Here is a 19,665-nt window from a genome sequence, read left to right as displayed (position 1 = left end):
TTCGAAGCAGTTCTAAGAAAGTACAGGTCATTCCGAAATATAAACTTTGTTTCTAGATTGTATATACTCTCTTCTTCTATTTTTTGCTCATGTTCCTCTTGCCTTGTTGTCGGTTTTTGCACAATTCTAACAAAAATATAAGAATGTGTCTGTTCCTGTTAGGAATGTGCTAGAGCAAAGGCTTCCACCATGTAGGGTATGGAAGCAAACCTGCCTGGGACAAAACCATGGGTAAGTTAAGAGCACCAGAAATGTGCGTAAGGAGAACTAATGGTTGTTTTGCAGTGAAAATATATTGGTCACTGGCAATCTTTCTTCACTGTACTGAAAAGCATTGTGATATCCACAAATGCTATATTCATTAATTCAGTATCCTGTAACTCTGAAGGGGAATAAAAATCCACACACACAATCAAAGTCACTCATCATTCTTGTTAATTGGCTCATAAAGGTGTTAAAAAATGTTTACAATAAAAATATCCTGAAGTTTAAAATTAAATTTACTTTTTTTAATATTCTGTTTTCAATAGTATTCTCAGCACTTCAAGTGTTAAAAATAAACACTATTAATTCTACAATTGTTGTCTTATGTCATTATATATTATAACAAATAATACACACCAAAACTGCACATGGAAGGCTGTAATTCTATCTCGGGTTTGTGGTGACAGTAATAGGTAATTGAAGCTAGCACTCTCATGGTTTATATGTCCCCAGAAACCTTTACAGATTTATTATGCATAGGTGGGTGTATATTATTACTAATTATCAACATCATTCTCATCATTCAAAATCTGTTAAGCTGTTATTATTTGTAATGGGGGTTGCTACTGTGCTACATAGGAAGCATTTGCTTAACTAAACAAAAACAAACAAGGACCATGGATCACAAATGGAGATTAGATAAAGGGGCATTCAAAACTGAAAATAGGAGGCACTTTTTTTTACACAGGAAACTGTGGGAGTCTGGAACCAACTCCCCAGTAATGCTGTTGAAGCTGACACCCTGGGATCCTTCAAGAAACTGCTTAATGAGATTCTGGGATAAATAAGCTACTAACAACCAAACAAGCAAGATGGGCCAAATGACCTCCTCTTGTTTTAGCATTACTAAAATGATGACAGACCTGTCAATCTGAGAAGCGCTTACCATCACTGGCAGGCTTTGTTAACTGTCCGCAATCAATCACCCGGACATCTGAGTAGGGTCTGCTGGCAGCGTCCGTTTTCAGATTCTCAATGTGCTTTATCACCTCAAATCCTGAGATAACCAGCCCAAAGACAACGTGAACTCTGCAGAGACAAGGGGCAGGAGTTCAGACAGACAGGGCAGAAGGAACCCATTCTGGAAGGCATGGTCATGTGACAGGAGGAACCCATTCTGCATGGTCATGTCATCCATATTATTGAGAGGAATAGTCATTACTCTTGCCAAATTATCAGCGAGAACTGCCAGAGACACTCTATACAGCAAGGATAGTTTATGTGTTTTCAGGGTACTGGTGCAGCAAAAGTAAAATCAGTCAAAAGATCCATTTCACTTTAAATTTGTAGTTTTTCCAACACTCTTAGGTGAAATGTAGAAAAAAAAGTCAACACTTGTCAAACAGTAAGAGAAATAAGTCATCAAAGTAAGGTAAAAAATGTGCTTCTCCTCTTACTCTTTTTTTTGCACTGGTTCATTTACTAATGTATTTCTTATGACCTCCACCGCTTTTACAGTTGTGCCTATTTGCTTGGTGCTGACCAAGGTTTCCCCAATGGTGTCTTGAAACTTGGTTTGTGTTTTTGGATATCTCCACTTTAAATGGCTGGGCACGTTTGACAAGTTGCCATTTTTTCACATTTCCAATGTGTTTTTGTTTCAGATTAAAGTCACAGAGAGGAGTACCTTTACACCTTGTAATCTAGTTGATTAAACCATATTGCTGTATAGAAAGTGCAGTGATTTTACTGGTTCCCAACATCCACTAGGCTTTTCTTTATGAATAATGCAATAGAAAAGGCAAGTCCCATGGACTAGATGTACTGTGCATTGCTCTTATTGAGACATCATGCTAGAGCTCAATCAGTGAGAAATTCTGTCATATTTCCAATATTCTCAGTTCTTAGAAAACAGATCTATTGTATTGAGAAAGAAACTGCAAATCCCAAGCTAACAATGAGAGGGATATGTTATTCTCCTAAACAAAGAGGTCATTTTTTGCTTAATGGATCAGTCACGCTTACATTGAGGTTTAAGAATACTTTTGCACGAACACAATGGACTTCATACTAAATCCATTTCCGGGATAATTTCCTTTGTTTTCCTAGGAACACGGTTTTAAGGCAAGTGTATTGCTTACATGGACTGTAAAATATTCTCAATTTAAAAAGGGTCTTACCCATCCAGATGAGGTGCTGTTTTTGTAGTTCTGTTTCATTGCAACCATGATGAAAAGCAGGTCATTTCAGTCAGAAAAGTATTGGAGAGAAATGAGAGGACATGTGAAGGGAAAAGGAGAAAAAAACAAACGTCACTTATAATTTTAATTACTCCAAGACGACACTCAATACTCAAAAGATGCCTACACACAACACCCCCCCCCCCCCCCCCGCCCCGCCCCGCCAATCTACAGCAAAGACCCACACAATAATACATGTTCTACACTGTGGAACTGGAAGAGAATAAAGACGAGTCTAAACTGATTACAATGCTCGGCTGGAACATTCAAGCATGGTTTTTTTGCACACCTGGGAAGAAGTGAACCTCGAGAATAGTTCACAAAATGAAGTGGTCATGACTCCAGCTTAAATCAAGTGACCAGAAATGTGGTTTTGAAATAATAATCATCAGCATCATCACTCATCCAGGAAGGCCCTTTTTGCAGTGACCAGAGATGTTTAATACGGACTGGGAAAAAAACATTAAAACCTACCACCCACACCCAAATGCTCTAAACATGTGAGGCAGACTGCCTCTCTGTGGGTCAATCCTTCAGCAAAACAAAAAACTGGCAGCACAGACACAGCTGAGAGGACTGTCAACAAGGATGAATAAACCTATAGTGAAGAAAATAGCAAAGGAGCCATGCCAACCACTGACTACAGAAAGACAAATAAAACAGATTCAATCGAGTGTTCTTAGAGATGAGAACACATGGCTAGTCATTGCTATCATCATTAGAACAGTGAGCAGAGAGAGAAGCACAGCCTCAGAATGACACTTTACCTTGGAAGTGCAGGATGCTACAGTGTTTCTGTAAATTTTACACAAAAATGGCAAGAGAAAAATTGTAATACATTTTTAGACAAAAAGGAGTCCAAGTTTTTCACATTGCATAAATCAAAAAGCAGTTAAAAAAAACAAAACAAGTAAAAACACAGTCCTGGAAAAGAGAGTCATTCTAACATGGGTTCATTTTACTTTAAAATATCCATCCCACTTTAACCAAAGACCATAGTGAGCTAAACAGGACATGGTCGCTGTGCTCACCATGTAGAAGACACTGTTGCATATGGGCTTTTTCCTTTTTTGTACATTACTTGTGTATAGTATGTAGTGTAAATGAAACATGTAGAATACAAATGCAATTGTGTTTAGTGCATATTAAACATGTCTAATACACAAATGCACAAGCACAGAGATATTCCAGCTATTAACAGCTGCTCTGTGGGGACCAGTTCTTTTAATAGTCTTCAAGACATTAATCAGGATGTCAGTTACTATTAAGAGCTCTATTCAAATTGAATTGGTATATATTTAGTAATACCATTGTAAAATGCTTTGAGCTAATTTGTGCTTAAATTAAAAACTAAATGACTTAATGCTTACATGTGCTGTGCCAAGTGAGAAACAATGTAATCAACAATTGTAAGAAAAGCAATCAGAATGGAGTGAATGTCTGCAGGGGCTCTTGTATTTTACGATTTATTTGTTTTTTTTGAATGGCAGTGTAGTAAGATCTGTCCTTGTTAAGATCAATTGAACAGATCACCTTAAGTATTAACATATGCTGAAATATTCATTCTGAAAGCTGGGGGAAAATCAATTAATTGATGCAAGCAGAAAACCCAAAGGCAATAACCTATTTACTGAATGACCTAGTAAGCATTGTGTGTGTGCATGTGCGTGGGAGAAATCAAATGAAACCAAGGCAATGGCAAAAAAAGCAACACAAGAAATCCCAGTATGTTTAGAATGACAAACACATACATTTACAGAGAAGCACCATCCAATCTAAAATAGCATGAAAGATGGCATTTAAAAAAACACAAAGAAATGACTCCTAACTCATGTGTGACTGAACTTGAAACAGACCTTTTTTCAAATGACAAATGAGCTTTGTGTGTTTGAATAGTGACTGGCAAGCTGAGCAATCAAGCAGGCTGCTCCGAGGGGCCGGTACAGCAAGCAGCGCCGAGCAATCAAGCAGGCTGCTCCGAGGGGCCGGTACAGCAAGTAGTGCTGACAAGCTTTTGAAAGGTTGTTATCCAATCAGCAGACACAGCTCCGAAACTTTCAGAAGCTTTGATTATTAATCAGCATAAAAACTGCAGCTACCTCCTTGTGTATTATTAACTCTGGACACGAATGCCATGACAACATCCTTCAGTAACATTCACTGCTATCTTTTCATGACGCCATTTTATTTCATAGAAAGACGTTGACAAAAGTGCTAATTTTACTTTTCATATAAAAAGACACTGCGCTTGAAAGCATGGCAAGTTACACGCTATAATGAGGTTCAATGAATGGTATTTTAACAGGATTTAATGCAGTAGGAGTAAAGCACCACCACACTGTTAAAGTAAAAAGTTTAATGAGGTTAAAAAAGAGATGAATGGCAGGAATCAGCAGGGTAATGGAGAAATAAAATATGAAAATACAGCTGTAGCAGCCGTTCATAAAACCTGCTCTGTAGCTCACAGTGAGAATGTTTCTGCTCAGTGATGGAATCTGCTCTGTAGCTCACAGTGATAATGTTTCTGCTCAGTGATGGACTCTGCTCTGTAGCTCACAGTGAGAATGTTTCTGCTCAGTGATGGACTCTGCTCTGTAGCTCACAGTGAGAATGTTTCTGCCCAGTGATGGAATCTGCTCTGTAGCTCACAGTGAGAATGTTTCCGCCCAGTGATGGAATCTGCTCTGTAGCTCACAGTGAGAATGTTTCCGCTCAGTGATGGACTCTGCTCTGTAGCTCACAGTGAGAATGTTTCTGCTCAGTGATGGAATCTGCTCTGTAGCTCACAGTGAGAATGTTTCTGCCCAGTGATGGAATCTGCTCTGTAGCTCACAGTGAGAATGTTTCTGCCCAGTGATGGAATCTGCTCTGTAGCTCACAGTGATAATGTTTCTGCTCAGTGATGGAATCTGCTCTGTAGCTCACAGTGAGAATGTTTCTGCTCAGTGATGGAATCTGCTCTGTAGCTCACAGTGAGAATGTTTCTGCTCAGTGATGGACTCTGCTCTGTAGCTCACAGTGAGAATGTTTCTGCTCAGTGATGGACTCTGCTCTGTAGCTCACAGTGAGAATGTTTCTGCCCAGTGATGGAATCTGCTCTGTAGCTCACAGTGAGAATGTTTCCGCTCAGTGATAGACTCTGCTCTGTAGCTCACAGTGAGAATGTTTCCGCTCAGTGATAGACTCTGCTCTGTAGCTCACAGTGAGAATGTTAGCTGTTAAATGGGTTGTCACTGAGCAGCTCACTTAACCTACCCACAGTACAGCATGTGTTTGTGTAGGACTGAGACCCATCTTTCCTATGAATGGTGCTTCCCTGCTTCCAACTCCTCAGCACCAAAATGAAAGCTACTCACATGAAAAACTGTGACCCATTCGTGTCTTTGCCTCGGTTTGCCATTGATAAAAGGAATGCTCTGTCATGTTTGAGAACAAAGTTTTCATCTGTTTGAAGAAAGAAACAGCGAGTTAGCCCCCTCTTCACTATCCCACGGCAGAAAGTGTGTGCGTGTGAACAGCAAGCCCTCGAGAGGAAGGCTGGGCTTGTTATGCTGGCCCCAGATCTTACATTCAGTATCAGGACTTTCAAAATCACTGGGAACAAACCAGCCCATTTTACAATGATTTAATAAAGATAAGCCATCTATCAGTCTGAAGGCCACACTGCAATTGGACTTCTAAAATGAAAGGCTCTAGGTTTCAATGCACAAAGGTTCAGTGAACGCACTTGATTTGTAAGCTACTAGGCAGCTCAAAAACCTGTAGAGAGCTCATTTTAATTCAAGATTATCACCTTTAAAAGGATGGCACTCCTTTTCAGACATACTGTAGGTTCAAGTAGAAGGAAACTAACTAGATTCATTTTCGCAATGCCTTTTATCTTACAAATATTTCAGTAAAATGACCAAAATTGTACTTTGCTTTAAAATATTTATTTACAGATTTATGGTCAGTCCTAACCAGACCTGAAACAAAACAAAATGTACTTTTCAGTGACCAACATAACGAACCCAAACCTCACGATTACTGCATTTACACGATTCTTAAAAGCAAAAGAAACTATCCTATACAGAAATGTATTAAAAAAAACATTACACAAAGCATAAGGAATGTTCAATACATTTTGATAAAACACTAAAAAAATAAAAATAGTGAGTGGGGGGAAAAATCTCTCCAGGTCTCCAATCAATTTAGATATCCATCCATTCACTGACAGTAGAAGACTCTTGTTACCCATGTTCTTGATGGGGAGGGTGGAAGGGAACAATGTTTGAATTGTGTTACTGAGCTTTGCATCTCTTACCTTTTCATTTTGCATAAGACCACACTCTCTATAAATAAAAGAATATGTTGAAATTTTAGGCAGGAAGATTGGATTTTTCATGAAAAGAATTGCCTAACCTCCATGCTGAAAGTCAGAAAAAAATACTAAAAAATAAATAAATAAAAGCAAAACTTTTAATTTTTTTAAAACAAAACAAAATAAAAAAGGAAACAGTCTCTGTGTCCCAGAGCATGCAAACACAGTCACTTCCCATCCAGCATTATCTTCATGCATAAGAGGAGGAGCTGAAAGTTCACAGATCTGAAGGGACTTAGCTTTGTATTATATTTTGTGAACTCTCCAGCCATTTAAAGATGACTGTACTGTATATTCATCCTTACCTTTAAAATAGCCACCATATATCGATTCACCTCCTCTTCCATTACCTGCAACCACACCAAAAACAAAACCAAAGTGTTCTGAAAGTAGACTTGAATTCAAGCTCTGTGAATGAGACAGTCTGGCTATCCGAAGGATCTTAAACCATAATCTATTTAAATACTTTCATCAATCGATAACCCAAAACACATTTTAGATACAGGTTAGTCCTCCATATCTAGTCTATTTTGGACAGCGGAGGAACCAATATCATAACCTGCAAAGGTTCTTTGCTGAAGCACCTCCTGCTCTTAATCTGATCAGCCTGCTTTGTGTGCACCAGTTTCCCTTCGCTTGAGGTAAGGTCTGCTGTATAGCACTAGTGGCAGGTTTAAATGATCGTTCAAAATAAAACACACATCATGAAACACTAATATTACAGCCGAATAACATGTCTACTAAAGCAAAACGGTGACCTTGGTTGCTAAGCGCTCAGATAACATCAAGTTTTCCAGAGAAAATGATGCTTTCTGTCTGTCATTCACGCTCCATAAGTCTAAATTAAGTAGATAAAGGCATAAAGCAACAGTTAAAATTAAATCTAGCATTTAACTGGTGCTAATTTATTAATTCGCCTCAAAATAGCGCACCACGTTGTAAAATGCTGTTGTAATCTTGGCTCTTTATTCCTTTATAAAGATCTAACTAGTAAATGAAATTGAGGTTTACCTTCAATGAAATCCCCACCCTGGATCATGAAGTTTTTAACAATGCGGTGGAAGGTGGAGCCTTTGTAACACAGCTTTCTCCCTGTTGTTTTTCCTCTTCCTTTCTCACCTGTAAACAGCACAAACATTGGCATACATTTACACGCATTGTTTCAATTCTGAACTTGAGCCGACACGCTTCAGCACTTCAGTATCCTCAATGGGAGAACACTCTGCTCCTCTAGGAGTGAAGGAGATACAGCACTCTGCTCCTCTAGGAGTGAAGGAGATACAGCACTCTGCTCCTCTAGGAGTGAAGGAGATACAGCACTCTGCTCCTCTAGGAGTGAAGGAGATACAGCACTCTGCTCCTCTAGGAGTGAAGGAGATACAGCACTCTGCTCCTCTAGGAGTGAAGGAGATACAGCACTCTGCTCCTCTAGGAGTGAAGGAGATACAGCACTCTGCTCCTCTAGGAGTGAAGGAGATACAACACTGCAGTCTAAAGCTCTCTCATTGCAACACTGCAGTCTGAAGCTCTCTCATTGCAAAACACTGCAGTCTAAAGCTCTCTCATTGCAACTGCAGTCTAAAGCTCTCATTTCAACACTGCAGTCTAAAGCTCTCTCATTGCTCAACAATGCAGTCTAAAGCTATCTCATTGCAAAACACTGCAGTCTAAAGCTCTCTCATTGCTCAACACTGCAGTCTAAAGCTATCTCATTGCAAAACACTGCAGTCTAAAGCTCTCTCATTGCAAAACACTGCAGTCTAAAGCTCTCTCATTGCAACACTGCAGTCTGAAGCTCTCTCATTGCAACACTGCAGTCTGAAGCTCTCTCATTGCAACACTGCAGTCTGAAGCTCTCTCATTGCAACACTGCAGTCTGAAGCTCTCTCATTGCAACACTGCAGTCTGAAGCTCTCTCATTGCAACACTGCAGTCTGAAGCTCTCTCATTGCTCAACAATGCAGTCTAAAGCTCTCTCATTGCAACACTGCAGTCTGAAGCTCTCTCATTGCAAAACACTGCAGTCTAAAGCTCTCTCATTGCAACACTGCAGTCTAAAGCTATCTCATTGCAAAACACTGCAGTCTGAAGCTCTCTCATTGCAAAACACTGCAGTCTAAAGCTCTCTCATTGCTCAACAATGCAGTCTAAAGCTCTCTCATTGCAACACTGCAGTCTGAAGCTCTCTCATTGCAACACTGCAGTCTAAAGCTCTCTCATTGCTCAACAATGCAGTCTAAAGCTCTCTGTTGGAAAACATCGATTGAGAATTGATTAGGGGTTTGCTACGCATGTGGACTAGCAGAGATATACTTGTGTTCTTTTCTGAAAAGAGACTAATATTGCAGATAGCAGACTGTTTGGTTCAAATTGCATGTACTGCTAACCACTGATAGAGACGATGCGTCTACAAACTGCCCAACAATGACTGCAAGCTAATGAGATAACAATGCTGTGGAGTAGAAGGGAACAGGCTCTAGACTTCAGAGAAATCAAAAGAGATAATCCCACTGGCATCAAAGGGGGTCGCAAGGAGATAACAAAAGGCAGATGTATGGACCTTTTGTTGCAAAACACTGCAGTCTAAAGCACTCTCATTGCAACACTGCAGTCTAAAGCTCTCTCATTGCTCAACAATGCAGTCTAAAGGTATCTCATTGCAAAACACTGCAGTCTAAAGCTCTCTCATTGCTCAACACTGCAGTCTAAAGCGCTCTCATTGCAAAACACTGCAGTCTAAAGCTCTCTCATTGCTCAACCCTGCAGTCTAAAGCTCTCTCATTGCTCAACCCTGCAGTCTAAAGCTCTCTCATTGCTCAACCCTGCAGTCTAAAGCACTCTCATTGCAACATTGCAGTCTAAAGCTCTCTCATTGCAAAACACTGCAGTCTGAAGCTCTCTCATTTCAACACTGCAGTCTAAAGCTCTCTCATTGCAACACTGCAGTCTTAAGCTCTCTCATTGCAACACTGCAGTCTGAAGCTCTCTCATTTCAACACTGCAGTCTAAAGCTCTCTCATTGCAAAACACTGCAGTCTAAAGCTCTCTCATTGCAACACTGCAGTCTAAAGCTCTCTCATTGCAAAACACTGCAGTCTGAAGCTCTCTCATTGCTCTTCTGTGCATTAACGTTTCTTTTTCTGAGCTGTTTTTGTTTGTTTAATTAAAGCCCCCGTTATTGGCATTATGAGATGAGATGAGGATTTAAAGTGAATGGACAGCATTAGTTTTCAGAACATAGCTGTGAACAAAAACAAAGCCTCTCTGCGGGCATAATTTACAGGGAATGACAACTTGATATGTGAAAAAGACCTGTATTTGGGATGCAACGGTTATGACTGCATGGAATTTCACCATCAGGAGTTGAATTCAGAGACTTGTCTTTGATATGGGCCGTCCTTCTGCATTAGAACACATTGGACCCCCACCCCCCCGGTTGGTTCTGGTAGCTTTTTGCAAATTCAAAAGGTCACTGGCTTCCAATCTTTCCTGCAGATTAGCTGGCTGTGCCCTGTCTATTATCAACTGCTGTCTATTAGAGTGCCACAGGGTAAACAAACAAAAACCACACGGATACTGCTGGCTTTGCACTCTGCTCTCTCCCGCCTCCTCCCCCCCCGTGACTATTAGCATCCTTTATAAAGATTCCACTTACCTGTGCACAAGCCAAGAAAATTTGTACATGTCTTGGGACAGACATCCGAAAAAAGCTGGAAGACAATGCGCCCAACTGAAAAAAAAAAAAACATCTGAATAAAAAATAATAAAAACAGATGGGTTAACTGCCAAAAGTGTCACTAGACAGGTTTCTTAAATTAGCTTCTGTGGGATTAAAATAAATCCGAAGAATGCAAATGAAATAATAGAACTCTAAAAGCACATATGAAACACTGAATTCCATCTGCAGCATGCTCTCTTCCCATTGAGAAATGAGTTGGAGTAAAGGAAGAGTGTTTGGGAAGACCTTTTCATCATCCAATTTACTGAACAGAAACACTTGATTGATGTGGCAGAGGGAGAAAAAGAAGGCTGTTATTTATCAGTTCTCATGTTTCATAAGGTTTACACATCTCTGAAAACAGCAAAGGGAGAATGTTAACATTTTAGATCGTGCATACTTCATAATAGAAAAGAACATATTGATTCTTCAGCTACATTATCAGTCCAGTGATATTGCATTACCATGTTAACTGCTCTATGTTCTGTGGAAATCTGATAACATCAGCAGACACTTTGCTAGGAAAATGAGTTCAGGAAACAATCTTATCTTCAATGAAACATTAATAAAACACAAACTGTTTAAAAGGAAAAGCAGCAGATTGCTGATATCCCAAATGAACAACCAATTGTATGTACATTATTTTAGGTTCAAGAGCAAAAATGACACCTTCACACCTGTAAATTAAATGCATTATAAACTACTATATCGATCAATTAGTTGTACATGCTATTACTACTATTAATTAGACACAAATGTATTGCAGGTGGTATTCACTTTATGCACTCTATCCAGCTTACTATATTAAACAGGGCACTATAATCTTATCTATTAGTATACACTTCATTGTTTGGCTTCCATTAAACATGGGCAAAATGAAACTCTTGTATCAGCATAACCTGCATCCAGTACACGCACATGTGGAATGTGTGGGCATTCAGTCCAGACACACCGATGCTTCATTTACCCCCAGATTCTGTACTCTTAGTAACGACCTAAACGAGGTCCTTAACAACTTTTACCAGAGATCAACAGATTTGTTGTTTTTTTTTTTTTTTTTTTTACAAGCTAACTAATGTACCTTTTCAAGCACTTAAAGGGTTAAATTACTGATGCAAGGTGATTTGACCAATAGGGATGCGCCACTGAAATGATTTTCCATTAATAACGAACAGAAATTACTGTTGCTCACCCCTCGAGGGCCATTTTTAAAACCATGTCACTTTTAACCATTAGTTACTTGATACAAATAAAATACCTTTTATTTACTAAAATCTTTGCATAGTACCAAACACATTTAAAAAAAAAAAAGAGAGATCAAAAATTGATATGGTTTACCCAGACTGCACCAAGACACAGCACTTTATTTGTATTTTGACAAGCTTAATAAGAGCCTTGAACGGGATACTTCAAAAAAGCCAGTGAGTCAGCCCTTAAAACAGCCCTGGCATAAAGAACCGGTCCAACTACTCTCATGCAAATGAGCTCAGAATATATTTTCAATTGAGTTCTGAGGAAGGATCAATTCAAACACAGAGAAGGATAAATTCAAACACGGAGAAACACCGTCACCACAGTGCCACTCCTCCTGAAGAGAGAAACACCGTCACCACAGTGCCACTCCTCCTGAGGAGAGAAACACCGTCACCACAGTGCCACTCCTCCTGAGGAGAGAAACACCGTCACCACAGTGCCGCTCCTCCTGAGGAGAGAAACACCGTCACCACAGTGCCGCTCCTCCTGAGGAGAGAAACACCGTCACCACAGTGCCGCTCCTCCTGAGGAGAGAAACACCGTCACCACAGTGCCACTCCTCCTGAGGAGAGAAACACCGTCACCACAGTGCCGCTCCTCCTGAGGAGAGAAACACCGTCACCACAGTGCCGCTCCTCCTGAGGAGAGAAACACCGTCACCACAGTGCCACTCCTCCTGAGGAGAGAAACACCGTCACCACAGTGCCGCTCCTCCTGAGGAGAGAAACACCGTCACCACAGTGCCACTCCTCCTGAGGAGAGAAACACCGTCACCACAGTGCCACTCCTCCTGAGGAGAGAAACACCGTTACCACAATGCCATTACGTATTTAAGAATGCTTTGTACACATATTGGGCACAGTAAATAGCAGCAAGGACATGCAGAGTATAGTAACAGCAGGGACATGTATAGTAACAGCAGGGACACGTACAGTAACAGCAGGGCCACGTAGAGTACAGTAACAGCAGGGCCACGCAGAGTACAGTAACAGCAGGGCCACGCAGAGTACAGTAACAGCAGGGCCACGCAGAGTACAGTAACAGCAGGGCCACGCAGAGTACAGTAACAGCAGGGCCATGCAGAGTACAGTAACAGCAGGGCCACGCAGAGTACAGTAACAGCAGGGCCACGCAGAGTACAGTAACAGCAGGGCCACGCAGAGTACAGTAACAGCAGGGCCATGCAGAGTACAGTAACAGCAGGGCCATGTATAGTAACAGCAGGGCCATGTAGAGTACAGTAACAGCAGGGCCATGTAGAGTACAGTAACAGCAGGGCCATGTAGAGTACAGTAACAGCAGGGCCATGCAGAGTACAGTAACAGCAGGGCCATGCAGAGTACAGTAACAGCAGGGCCATGCAGAGTACAGTAACAGCAGGGCCACGTAGAGTACAGTAACAGCAGGGCCACGCAGAGTACAGTAACAGCAGGGCCATGCAGAGTACAGTAACAGCAGGGCCATGCAGAGTACAGTAACAGCAGGGCCAGTAACAGCAGGGCCAGAGTACAGTAACAGCAGGGCCATGTAGAGTACAGTAACAGCAGGGCCATGCAGAGTACAGTAACAGCAGGGCCATGTAGAGTACAGTAACAGCAGGGCCATGTAGAGTACAGTAACAGCAGGGCCATGTAGAGTACAGTAACAGCAGGGCCATGCAGAGTACAGTAACAGCAGGGCCATGCAGAGTACAGTAACAGCAGGGCCATGTAGAGTACAGTAACAGCAGGGACATGCACATTTACACGTGTGTATTTACAATTCACTACTAGCTCACAGTTGCAGAGGAGGGTAAACATTGTACAGAAGTCCAGTCACACATCCCTAGTGGTCATTTCTAAAAGCACACCTCAATAAGAAAATCCCCCTTTCAGAAGCAGCCCTGGTGGCTGAAGGGCATTCAGTTAGTGAGTCTGGTAAATAACGAACAACACAGCAACTGCAGTAGAGAATTAGCAGCATTACACAGGGTGGGACAGTATGAACAAAGGGATATCAATAAGAAAAATGACCAACCAATGAATCCTTAAAAGAAATAACAGCACTGTCTCTTACCTGGCTCTCGATTGATTTCAACGTCAAAATAGCACAGAGGCCGGTCTTGAACACCCATTTCCAAAGATGCTCCTTCTGAACCTGAAGAATGAAAGCAGGCAGGACTGAGTGACAAGCTGCAAAGACTATTCCCTTCCGTCAGCACACCACTTTTAGAATGAATCCTCTCTGTCCCTCATTAATGCAACACATGACAAAGTGTAAGCGCGCTCGTTAAAGCCTTATCTGCTACTGCAAGATATTTAAATGCAAACCTCTTTTTTTTAATGCATCAACCTGTCACACTGTTAAAAGATCAGAAGCCACAAGACAGCTGCTGTTCTGTAATGAACTCAAATAAACCCACCCAGGCGAGCGCTGAATACATGAAAGAACTAGAATGAAGACCGACGCTGCATCAGAAGGAAAGGAGTGTGTGTGTTAATGTATGAGCTGTTAATTAACGAGCAGCAGCAGCAGCAAAGTAAAAGAGGGAAAGCAAGCTCTTGTGAAGCACCCTTTCTCTCTGAATTTGCAGAGGTGGATTTATTTATAACCCGGGAATGCTAACTATACATTACAGTAAACACATAGCCCTTAACCCAGGGGTGTCCAGTCACGGTCCTGGAGAGCCATTCCACTCCAGCTGTAGCAGGGAAAATGAGATCACAACCTACTTCTGAAGCTGGATTGGTTCAATTTAACAATTTAGAACACGGTTGGAACCAGCGTTCTCTCAAAGGCTAAAATGTGTGCATTTTTCACAGTAACTGGCAACAACCTTCACACTCAGTTTACTAGCTTTCACAAGTTATTATCATAAATATCAACCTCAAAATCAAGACTCCAGTCTCTCAGGGTAACCCTATTTCTAGACCATTCTTACAAAGCATTAACACAGGCATATTTGTGTCTGTCTTGAGGCGGATTCTGATTTCCCGTGGAGAAATGCACGTCACATTAGTGGAGTACTCGCTCGGGCATCAGCGAATCTACTGGTACAGCAGGATGGGAGAAGAAGGTGGCGATACACCCTCTATAGAGAGTGCGGCTCGGTGCTGCTCATGAACTTGAGTTTTTAACTCATCGTACAGCTGAATACTAAAATCAGTGAAGCACAATCTTCCTGCATTATTTAGAAGTATAAATACTACAGTAAACATAAATAAAAATCACAATACTCACACTTTGATGGTTTTTGTTTTAATTTCCCTTTTAAAAAATGACGATTTCAAGAAAGCGTTTTGAAACTGGTAAAAATGTAATCAGCACATTAGCCGAAAATACACGAGTGTACAGTAATTCAAGAATACCATGTCCATTCCTTTTGTTTTTTTTTTACGACATCACTCCACATATCTTCTGAAACTCAATATGGAGGCTGCACCAACGAAGTAAAAAAAAGTTTCAGTAAGACAGAGCTAAAAGAAATCTGATTATCTATATGATGATGGTGCGTTAGTATTCTTAAAGTTTTGCTGTAATTCGCGTGATCATGTACGAGTCAATACCATTAAATATCATAATGCCAGTCGTAAACACGTAGAGAATAAGAAAGCAAGTAAGACTGCAACAATGGCAAAGCACTTTTTTTTTTTTTTTTTTTTTTGAAAAAAACCGTGAATTTTGTTTTTAAAATCCAACTAAGTAAGGTTTTGGTAGTTTCAAATGTGCCATCATAACAACGAAGTCCCAAATCCCATGCAAGTTCATAACCCCTCAGCTCAAGCGAGTGCCACTGGAAGCCCACATTGTTGCTTTTTCCTCTAGATCTGTCCTCAGAGAATGCAAAGATGAAGAAATAGCCAGTTTGGATAGAACTATGTGGCACTTTAATCTCAAAGTGTCCATAACCAATGCTTGAATGCATGACAAATGCAACTTCAAAAATCTGCCAAAATTCCAGAATCCCTTGATACCAGAATATTTTGCTTGATGCTTATAGATCTCATCAACATCTATCCAAACATATCTTTGGGTGATTTTTTGGAGTCCCCCCACGCAAGTTATTATGGCCTATACTTGGCAAAAATAGCAAAAATTCAAATTTCAAGGGGGTTTAATGACCAGTGGTGGGACTTGAAACCAAAAGTTTTTCACGGAATTTGGAAGACTGGTTTCCTAACGTTCGTACAGCAATACACTATATACCCTACAGGATAAAGGGTTAGGCTGAAGTTCGAATAAAGCTCATCAGTTACCCCTAGTCTGGTAATTTGCCAGAAGTGTGTAGGGTGCTGCTAGTACTTTTTTCTGAAAAGCCCTATTCAATACGAGTAGAACGAGGCACTACACAGGATGGAAGCATCTAAACTGCACCCAGGGAGATTTATCTGGTCAAGGTCCCTTTCTCATGTTAGGCTGACCTTTGCAAGGTCACAGGTTGAAGGGGAAATTAAAAAAAAAAAATAATGGCTATCATTTCTGAACTCAGTGCATCTGAAAACCCAGGTGAATTTTTCTAGGAAAATCTGAGACGGACGGGCAGCGGCACTGGTTGAGTTGGCATGGAATGACCCTACTTTAACATGTTACAAAGAATAACATCTCGCTGTAAAATAAAGGCACACACACACAGCCATGCCCCCTGCCCCTATGCTGTCTCTGCCTGCGTTATGAGCAATATAATGGCTTTTATTACTTTTTGAAAACTATCAAATAATGAAACTGTGGTTTGTTTTTACTGCTTGAGTGTGAAATTTTAAAAAAATATAATAATTGCAGTTGACTTTAAAGATCCCACTGAGTTGAATTAATGACAGTGATGATGATTGAATTAGTTTGTGATGCACAGTGTATGTAGGATAGGCAGTAAGCTTCATTACATCAAGGCACTGTGGGTGATGAATACAGCACACTGCTTCTGGTGAATCTGGAGGAACGCATCTGAAATTCTGATACTGTTATTTATTCATCATAACATTCAATCCTGTGAATCAAACGTGCAAGGGGGTACAGTCCAGTCACAACATAGGGGGCATAGAGTAATCCTTCTGGTTTTTAAGGCTGTAAAATTGTACCCCACAGATACAGTTAATGATAAAGGCATAACTTTGTAATACAGTAAGTTGTGTCTGGCTATAACAAGTTCAGCAATTGCTTTCCAAATCTAAAAGCACATTCCTTTCCAGCGGTGATGTGGAAGAAGAAACTGCCGATGAGAGTTAAATTCATAAAGACACTTAGGCAGCATTCCTCTAGTTTAAATTGTGAATTACAGACGGCCTGGTGGTGGGGACTTAATGACAGCTTCCAGTATAATAATGCATTCTATTAACTACTCAACTGTTTGCAGTAGTTTAAGTCCAGCATTTTCAGCTACAGTGCATGTTTAGCGACTATGCAGAGGAAAGTAGCTATGAAATGAAGGTGGTTCTGTGGCTCAATGGGACGTGTTCGGTTATAGCAGACAGTACCCGTCATGTACAAACAAGGCCTGCTAGATGGCCTGTCTCCAAGCATGAATAGTAACCCTGTGCACACAGACTTCCCAGGCAATTATAATACCGGTCAGTCTGTCACTTTGGGATTCTGTACCGAGATAGGGGCAGCATGTGTGAAGATAGATGGCAAACGTGTGTTTTTATTAATGTAAAAGTATCTGTGTTTGTTTTTGATGCAAGGAGGTTGGCTAGTTTTGGAAGCAGAGGATCTGGAAGGGTAAATACTAAATAGGCAACACATTTGGGAAAGACACTGGTGTAGCTAAACTATCACAGATTACAGCAGTCTTCAAGCACAGTGTATTCCCAGACAATTATATGGCAATGGATTGTTGATGAGTATTCGGGTTTATATGGCCCAACATAAAAAGAAGCGTCACCAAAACGTAGGTTTGTTTTACAGGGATATAAATAAGACTCCCATTGCATAGCAGTTTGATTCACTCCTGGTTTTGCTGTGAGTTGAATGCAATAGTCTTATTTCCAGCCAGCTATTAATATTTCAGAAGTGGTAAAACACACACAAGTAAATAAATAAATGGATAAATAAATAAAATCGCATTTAACAGTAAATCTCATAGTTAAAGTATAACATTTCCACTTAGTTATGTGTTACTGTAAAATAAGTACAGGACGTATAACAATGGCGAACTGGCTGCCAGATTACTTTACAATACAAATGGTAACAATCGTACTTACTCTGAGGCGCACTACCGCCAGGTAGTACGCAGTTTCAAACTGAAAGCAAAACTAAAAACACCTAACCGTAACCGTATATATTATATATTATATATATATATATATATATATATATATATATATATATATATATATATATATATATATATAAATCTGTTTAAATATTTTTAGAGACAAACACAAACACAAACTAGTGACGTTATAAAAGCGCCTGTTGTCTTTTGCATGAACGACTGACTACAAAAAACAAGAAGCACCCACTCTCTCAGGAGACTTCATTATTCAAATCCCGTCCTCTGGGAAGACATGCTGCTTCAACACAACAGACCACAATCGCAACACTCCTCGAACAATGCACATTTCCTTAGATAACGAGTCCAGGCAACACGGCTATTACACATTGTGCAGCATCGCTCTTCCTCTCACCTGCCCTTCGCGTAGTCGTGGCTGCAACTGTTTCCAACCTGAGCGTCGCAGAACTCCCTTCGACCCCTCCCGTTGTCTGCCGGGAAACTGGCGGAATCGTCTTAAAGGGTATGGTCACACACGGTAATTGGGTCGGTGTAAAACGCTGCAGCTTGGCCTAAGAAAAGCAGTGTTGCTGAAGGAAGTTTTAAACAGACATGCTTTGGCACTTGCGTCTGCAGTTTCAGTGTGGTAGGTGTACTTGGAGAACAGCAGACTGACACAAGCCCTAACGTGTTAGTTCAAGAGTGTGTAATGTGTAATGTTTTGTTGCCCAGTGTGACAAATGAATAGAGTACATGAGGTTATGTAGAGTTACAATCTATTTTGAACCTGTTGTATATGAAATATGACTTACCCCAGTACCGAGGGAAATTAATAAATGCAGGGTTTTAGGGTAAAGGGGAATTGAAACAACCCTCTGATTTATTAAATACTGTATATGATGTAAATTACATGAATGAATTGTCTAAATGAGCCATGAATTAAAGCTTTGTGAATATGGCTGTATAAAGCATATTTTGCAGATGAAAGCAGCACTCAATTCAAATGGAATATCTACATTCATTGTAACTGCAGTTCCACAGGAATATGCAAAAAGCCACAGATTAAACGTCCTGTGAAGATTCTTCTTATGGTCTTTTTTAAATGATAGTATAATAATTATATGTGTAGACTGATGCCTACAATTCAACCTGTAATTATACTTTAGTGTCATGTCTGCTGTACTCAGACACATTGCTGCAACCTCTAACAAACACACAACACAAAAACATGAGGGAAGCCCCCAGGAAGAGGCATTAAAGACCCATACTGTTTCAAATGAGTCATTTACAAATAATAATAATAATAATAATAATAAATAATAATAATAATAAACAAACAACAACAACATGTTAGAAAAGTGCCAACTTCCCATCGTTTGTATGATTAGTTTGAGCTACTGATAGGCTTCTGATGCCGTGTGTGTGTGTTGTGTGTGTATACTATATATATAATATATATCTATATATATATATATATAATATATATAATATATATATATATATATATAATATATATATAATATATATATATATATAATCTATATATATTATATATGTATCTTTTTCACTGTGTTGATATATATAAACGCATGGTTGCTATATATATATGTGTATATTATATATTATATTAGCTCTATAATAATATATATAAATATATATATACCCCCTTGCTTCTGTAGTTCAGCAGTGTTGTGATGCATCA

At 40.0% G+C, this 19,665-nt stretch overlaps 1 protein-coding gene across 10 annotated transcripts in view; it reads right to left on the bottom strand.

The window, feature by feature from the left end:
• Positions 1 to 19,665, bottom strand: part of LOC121309702 (NK-tumor recognition protein-like) — a 38,933-nt gene that overhangs the window by 16,675 nt on the left and 2,593 nt on the right. For 5 of the 10 annotated variants that reach the window (XM_041242808.1, XM_041242845.1, XM_041242863.1 and 2 more), the window contains exons 1-8: positions 18,379 to 18,463; positions 13,832 to 13,912; positions 10,460 to 10,534; positions 7,816 to 7,923; positions 7,110 to 7,154; positions 5,801 to 5,888; positions 2,385 to 2,414; positions 1,151 to 1,293 (exon numbers count right to left, since the gene is read on the bottom strand). In XM_041242808.1, coding sequence (XP_041098742.1) covers positions 1,151 to 1,293; positions 2,385 to 2,414; positions 5,801 to 5,888; positions 7,110 to 7,154; positions 7,816 to 7,923; positions 10,460 to 10,534; positions 13,832 to 13,889 — 547 coding nt within the window. In that variant the 5' untranslated portion in view covers positions 13,890 to 13,912; positions 18,379 to 18,463. Of the gene's footprint in view, positions 1 to 1,150; positions 1,294 to 2,384; positions 2,415 to 3,211; positions 3,218 to 5,800; positions 5,889 to 6,747; positions 6,776 to 7,109; positions 7,155 to 7,815; positions 7,924 to 10,459; positions 10,535 to 13,831; positions 13,913 to 18,213; positions 18,233 to 18,378; positions 18,464 to 19,665 lie in introns of those variants that run through there. The other 5 variants (XM_041242826.1, XM_041242817.1, XM_041242865.1 and 2 more) reach the window with 5 other exon arrangements.

This window comes from Polyodon spathula, chromosome 3 (assembly GCF_017654505.1).
Source record: "Polyodon spathula isolate WHYD16114869_AA chromosome 3, ASM1765450v1, whole genome shotgun sequence".
Lineage (NCBI taxonomy): Eukaryota > Metazoa > Chordata > Actinopteri > Acipenseriformes > Polyodontidae > Polyodon > Polyodon spathula.
The sequence above is the reverse complement of the archived record's forward strand: the minus strand, read 5'-3'. Positions and strand labels throughout refer to the sequence as shown.